Genomic DNA, 7,221 nt, shown 5'->3' with positions numbered 1-7,221 from the left:
AATTTTATAATCAGCAGTGCATATTATTAGAGATGTTAGTTAACCCATTAGCAGTGGATGGCATGATTTGCTGCAAAGGCAGAGTCGGTCATAGACGCGGATGGCACCGTGCCAGACAGTGTAAACCAGCCATCATACTGCACAAATATTTATTTAATACCGCGAGCAATGGGTTAATATGTTCTCAAAATAATTGTCATACATAACCTTTTCATAAGAGTTGCTGAATTTCACTTGAGAAATAAGTGTATATTACAACACTCCTTTTAGTCACAGGTAGGAAATGAGATTTTGGTGGTAATGAGGATTTTAACTAGTTATTGATACAAAAATATTTGATAAACCGTCTAGCATTTCATACATACTAGTTCAGTAAATACATGAATATTTACACAAACCTTTTGATGAATAAATGAAAATAGGAAACATATACAATAGATAATGTTATTAGAAAACTTTAATGACAGCTGAAATTAAAAGTTCTCAAATTGGGATACATAAGCCTGATGATAGAATCTACCAATAATTTATGAAGGATGTAAATGAGTCATTCTATGTGGCAAAATTAATTATTTGAAAGCAAATACAGTTAACCCTTGTTTCATGTTGAATTATTAATAATATGCTTTGTTTTTTCTTCTATATAATGAAGTGAATCAGGACTCCCAAATGCAGCAAAACTGCCAACATGCAATGTACAAAACGTTTATGTGTAACATTGTAATATTTAGGTGCATTTGGTCATTACTACACAAATCCCAATGCCATTACCAGCTGTGTAAGAAGAGGTAGTGCAGATTCTGTTAATTGCACTGTCACAGTCATCTAATGTAAAAGGCATTAGCTGTGTAAATCTTTGAAGCTATGAGTAAAAAGGGAGGGGTAGTGTAAATGTCTTAATATTTTTTTGTACTCAGATACTGGTATGTTATGAATTATGAAATGTTTCACCTGTTTGAAGTCTCTGAAGGTAGGAATGAAGCACTGATTTGTGTCATTGATACACATATATGTTTGGTATATTTATTTACATTTTTCATACATGAATTTTATGTAAGTGATGTAATAACATATGTGCAGATTTAACAGAATAACAGGGATTTTGGAAATGCAAGCCGTGCATAAAATAAGGATTTACTGTGTATCACAACCTTAAAAGGAGAAATTTTACTGGAATGTAGTAAGATATTTGAAAGCAATGCTGATACAGTTAATAATTTGAAGGAAGCATTTTATAAATCCTGTATTTATTTACATTACCAAAATCTTGGGTTTTACACAAAGAAAATGGTCCCTTAAAATTACTCAAAACTGTCATGTAATAAGGAATTATTCTCAGCTTAAATGAAGAATTGTCTTAATACCACATACTTCTTAAAATTCAATTATCTCTACATCCACATTCATTTCTACTCTCCTCATAGAACTGACATCCTCACCAGCATCTTCACTTTCCTTTCTATTTTTGTGAAGTCTGTACACTGAATGCCCTTTTCCCAAGCAGATTTTGTATAATGTTAAGAGATGTGTTCCACAAACGATTTGAAATCACAGAACTGAGTGATGTGCTTGAGGGGAGACACGGCACACAATTATTCACATAGACTCCTCCATATTTGGAAATGTCTGTACTTGCTGCACAGTATATGCTTGTGGCACAAGCCTGTTGCTGCAAAAGAAAGAAAAAGGATAATTACTACTTAGTCCACAAAGAATGGTAATAGAGCAAAGAGATAAATTATGGTAGTGCAGTGTGTTCTACATGATATTTTTTAAGGTGAGAACAAGTATATATTAAACATATCCTATAATCATTTCAAATTACAGGATATGTAAAATCATTACATCTAGAACAATTATTTAGGTATACCAACATGAAGAACATAGTGTTACTTTCTATTTCCTTTCATGTGCTAAGAGAAAGAGCTGATATTCATACTCTCATGTTATGATTTTTTTGCTATTCTCTTCTACTATTGTTACTATTAGTAACTTATTCTACAAAATAATGTCACTTTCACTCAGAGCTGGCCTTAGGAAGTACAGGGCCCAATCTGAAACAATTCTGGTTAGCCTAAGTTCCCAACCAACTTGCACCAATGTCTGTAGAATCATAAAAATGTGTAGAAAAACAAAAACAAAAAAACTCATCTTTATGGTATAATGGAATGCAATCAAAATGAGTGCTTAAAAAATACATATGAGTTATTTGATTACATCCTAGTGCAAGGCCCAATTGACTTGACCCGTTAATGACGGGTAACAAGATATCACGGCAAGTGGTGGCAGCACCAACCAGCAGGGGCGAGATATTTTGTCTTGGCTATCCCCCTGGCCAGCGCAGGTGATCAGGTGTATAGCGCTTGGCTGTGGCCAGTGCGGGCGAACAGCCCGAGGTGTTAAGCTTATGCGTTTGAAATATCTCAGCGTTTCGACTATTTGGAGCCAAAACAGCCCTGTTGGCAATGGGTTATAGCTGGCCCTGCTTTCACTTTTCAACAAAAGGAAGCATTAGTTAACCCATTCACGCCTGAGCTTATATTTGTCTAATGCCGCTTGTGCCTGCAAGATACTAACTCAGATACCACTCAGAGCGCTTTTCAATGGGATGATCAAAGGTTTTTGTATTTGTTTACATTATTTTCACAAGTGAAGAAAATTATGTCTATACAAATGGAATGCCACAATGAATATATACATATGTAACAATATAAAATGTGTGTTTAGAGGGAGAGATCATGATATTATAGGACATCATCATCCATTGGTAGTGAAATATTCCCATGAAGTGATATCATGCCATCCAGCGTGAATTGGTTAGAAAGAAAGAAAAGAAAGATAAAATACACTGAAATTATAATTATCATTTTATCAATATTCCTGTTTTGATTAATCTTCATTTTATAACAGTACTTTGTAAGGTACCTTACCTTCTAAGGCTTTCCATTAAACTTTTATCACATTTATCATAACATGACTTCACTTTGTTAATTTCCAGCATTAGCTTTTTTCTATACCTATCCAAAATAAGCTTAATTTGGTTTCATGTTTATATCATACTTTATTGTATTTGTTATAGGGAAATACATTTAGTAGTTGGGCCTTATACTGTAGGCAATACACAACTTCTACACATCTCAATCCCCTTGCAAAATAAAGCTGTGAATGGTCAGAATGCCGGGGTTTTCGAACGCATAAGCCTAACACCTTGGGATTCTCAAGCGCATTAGCAGTGAGCCTGGGCTGTCTGCTCGCTAACCCCGAGCACCGGCCTTGACCAAATGTCTTGTCTAGCGTCTGACCCAAAAACCACAAAACGTGTCAGCACATCATCTGGTGTGAATGGGTTAAATAATGCATCTCACTATCATCACTGTCATTTTTATTTGTTTGCTATCTCTGCATTTATTCCCATCACATCAGCTGCCATTATACTGTGAAATCCTGCCAGAGAACTTATTTTATAATCAATCAATATTATCACAGATGAGGTAGGTACCATATTTTACTTAAGATAATCAAAAATAAAGTACACCTCGCCCACAGACACATGCAACCCCCCCCCCCCACACACACACACACACACAAACACCATAAAGACAGATATGTGTTAACCTACCAAGGACTTTGTAAAAGGTCGAACCATTGCATAGATCAGTCGGTAGACCCACCAATGTCTGGTAATGTAGGTTGACACTGCATTTCCTGGATGTACTGCATAACAGTTTAAACCCTGATTTCCTGGGAATAAATAAAATATAGTCTTTAAGGTGTAAAAAACTTCAGCATTCATGATTTAAAATGTATATGACAAATATTCTATCAAATCATATGGTATGATCATTGGAAATCACAATCATTATTGAAAAAAAATTGAAATTACTAACCAAATCTACGCTGCATCTCTAAGGCTGTCAAGACGTTGCATAGCTTGGAGTTGCTATAGGCTGTTATGGAATTATATGTTGCTTTGTGGGGGGGTGATAATTCATCTTCTATGCAAGCTCCATCCAGAGTTGCAAATCTGAAATGTTTATTAATTTCACATACTCCTGATTGCTTGGTAAAGGAAATCAACTTTTGCCATTTTTGTTAACCCCTAAGGACAGCAAAGTACAGATTTTCATGTGTACATAGGACAGGATATATATATTAGAAATTTGCAAGACAAAAGCCATTTTAATGATGGAAAGTTGTGTGGAAAGTGTTGTATGGTAGCATATGGTCTCCCCATCATTTTTTTAGATGAGTTTTTCCATGTTTCATAATAACAACTCACTTACATATGTATATTGCATCTCCCATGTAGGTTAAGTTGGGTAAGGTAAAGCTAGGAAACCCTAGGACATTGAATGAAAAACGAAGAAAGGGGAGTGGGAGATGAATAGAATGAGGGAGAGAGAGACAAAGAGTTGGGTATTACGTTTTCTCTCCTCTTCTGCCACCTCCATGCTGATAAATACAAACTTATTGGGAGCATGACTGGTGAGGAGAGAAGTGCATCGTGAACTCCAGTAAAGGGAGGGCCTTCGAAGGGGCAGTCGATACCCTTGCACCCTCACCAATTTCCTGACAGTTTTGAATCAATTTTAATAAGCTGCCACTATTGCGGCTACTATAAGTAAATGCCATAATTGTGGCTGTGAGACCTTAAAAGGTTAATACACATTTATGTCAGCTGAGATTGTTCTAATTTGGATTTTTATAATATAAAGATTGACTTATGTATTTTATCCAGTGTGTATATGTAGCTGAGAGTGATGGTTTTTGTATAATAATTGCCTTGAAAATTGGATTTTCATAACTAGCTATAATGAAAGAAAATTATCAATGCATAGTTCAGAATTGTGTCTCCTCTATGTGACTGGGTTATGTGACTTTATAAGAATGAGTCTCACCCTAAGACAAGTGTAAAAATAGTTGCAATGTGTCCACTTCATTCCAAACTCTATTCAGTTATAATATCTAACTTCTCCAAGAATATTCAATTATTTTCAGTAATTTTTGTCATTTTTTGTCTAAAAAGTAAGCAAACCAATATCACAAAATATTTTTTAATCACTTAGATACGATTTAACACTGCATCTAATTTAGATATCAAGATAAAATTCATTAGCCACACAGATGTAACCACAACCAGAGAAACTACTCCCAGTTACCCAGTTACCTGTGTGCCTCAGCCGAGACAAAAACAACCCTTGCTGGGGCCGAGCGAGAGAGCATTGGCTGCAGCAGCACAGCAAGGTAGAACTGAGACAAATGATTGATCTGGAAAGTTGTCTCCAGTCCATCTGCAGTCAAGGTGTGTGGTAGGCCAAACACCCCTGCATTCAGTATTAGTATGTCACATCGGCTGTGAAAAATATAGGAGAATTAAAACAAGACAGAGTTAATGAAAGAACTGAACAAGGACATTCTTACTGAATCTTTATAAATTTTATATAATAAAGAGATAAACCTGATATAAGATTTTAGCCTTATTCACCTTCAAACTCTTCATTCTCATGTAGACACAAAATCTTTTTTAAACATCTTAGCAATGCATATTCTAATCACTAAAGGCTGAAATTTTTATCAAAATTTGTATGATTTACTTTCCATGAACTGACTGCAGACAGGAATAGATTTGCTTGCCTGGTCCCAAGGACATGTACTAGTGTCCCCTGCGGACGAGTTTTATTTCTGAGCGAAGGAGTTTCACCTGACATATCGCAACCTTTCGCTCTTTCTTTCATTCACTCATTTTGATACTAGAGTCTTTTGCGTTAGTCATATTTTTGTATCTTACAATATTGTGAGACTTACATGTGTTGTCTGACAGGTTTTATGAATATTGTAGTTGACTAAAATTGTAGTATAGGGTCCATATCAGCTCATTATGTTCTTTATACTCAGTAAGATAAGTATTGTAGTTTTATGGGAGAGAAAAAAAAAAAACATTTTTTTTTTTTTTTTTTATGAAAGAATTTTGGAATGATCCCATGTAAAGTTCTTAAAAGTTTGAGAAAAATTATACATGTTATTCAAGTCATCTGTTATCATGTAAATGCAAAAAGTAGAAATAACTGATATGATGCCTGCTATATCAACACATGACATGAAATCATAACATAATTTCCAAAGAGGAACTGGATCTTGATGAGATGATACACAAATCTAAATCAATCATACTTACTCAAACTTAACAGCAAAAGTTTGCACAAAAGTCCGCACACTTTCAAGAGAAGCCAAATCAATGTGCAAAGCATAGCATGATGCATTTGGTCTTTGAGCCAAGATCTTAGATATTGCTTCTTCTGCTTTGGTTACACTGCGGCAAGCAAACACGACTGTGCATCCATGATATGCCAGTGTTCGAGCTGTTTCATAACCTGTAATACAGACAAAATTAAGAAAAAAAGGCTGTGAGAGTCTTTATCTGCTTAAAAGATTAAATATAAATAAAAATTGATTTCAAAATAGCACTTTCTATCAAGCGTTTTCTAGATACAATTGTATATAGTTCAATAACATACCAAAAAACAAACACACCTCTCTCTCTTGCAGTTCTTTTACTTGTACTGAAGTGAATGCAATATCAAAAGTATTGTTGTATCAAAATAAACTGTTACTATTTTCATACTGTAACATTGAAAGAAATATTCTGTTCAAATGGTATTGAGTAGTGTACTGGAATACTGACAAACTGAAATAGCCTTGTGCAATATAAGGCAAGGTTTAAAATAGGACTCACCTATTCCACTATTAGCACCAGTAACAACAGCAACACGCCCTGTGAGGTCCCTTCCATGAAGCACCTGGAGACCTGTTGAACTGCTGTCAAACCTCTGCCGCAGGTCATTGATTGTCTTGCTCTCCTCAACCGCAAAGGCCAGTCTGGGATCCGTGTAAGTGGTTTTGTGGTTGATATGGTCGACGAAGAACACCTTCCCATCCTCTGTTATCTGTCTTTCCCATCCGTAGGGTAATTCTAATGAAAATGGAACAGAAAGGGAGTTGAAGCTATCATGATTATTGGATTATTGTAATATTCTCTCATTATAGTGTATCAATCAGAAAGACTTTACTCTCGCATCTCTCAACATTTGGAACAGCCTGATGTCACACTCTCCTATGAATGAAGGAGACTGAGAATTATTAGCTCTCTTGTCACAAGGACCTAAAAGGCTCATTGTACTCAAATATGAAACACCATGAAATCCTAACTATCATGCTCACCGC

At 35.4% G+C, this 7,221-nt stretch overlaps 1 protein-coding gene across 1 annotated transcript in view; it reads right to left on the bottom strand.

Annotated features, from left to right (window-relative positions):
* Positions 1–442: 442 nt before the first annotated feature.
* Wwox (WW domain-containing oxidoreductase) overlaps positions 443–7,221 on the bottom strand; it is a 10,076-nt gene continuing 3,297 nt past the window's right edge. The window contains exons 3-9 of the mRNA XM_043007860.2: positions 7,219–7,221; positions 6,734–6,970; positions 6,176–6,371; positions 5,168–5,353; positions 3,888–4,024; positions 3,620–3,741; positions 443–1,669 (exon numbers count right to left, since the gene is read on the bottom strand). The exon at positions 7,219–7,221 is cut by the window's right edge and continues 62 nt beyond it. Of these exons, the coding sequence (XP_042863794.2) occupies positions 1,460–1,669; positions 3,620–3,741; positions 3,888–4,024; positions 5,168–5,353; positions 6,176–6,371; positions 6,734–6,970; positions 7,219–7,221 (1,091 nt within the window). The 3' untranslated portion in view covers positions 443–1,459. The remainder of the gene's footprint in view (positions 1,670–3,619; positions 3,742–3,887; positions 4,025–5,167; positions 5,354–6,175; positions 6,372–6,733; positions 6,971–7,218) is intronic.

Source organism: Penaeus japonicus, unplaced genomic scaffold, assembly GCF_977035675.1.
Source record: "Penaeus japonicus unplaced genomic scaffold, GWHDUDI00000001_assembly GWHDUDI00000028, whole genome shotgun sequence".
In the NCBI taxonomy this organism is placed as follows: Eukaryota; Metazoa; Arthropoda; class Malacostraca; order Decapoda; family Penaeidae; genus Penaeus; species Penaeus japonicus.
The sequence above is the reverse complement of the archived record's forward strand: the minus strand, read 5'-3'. Positions and strand labels throughout refer to the sequence as shown.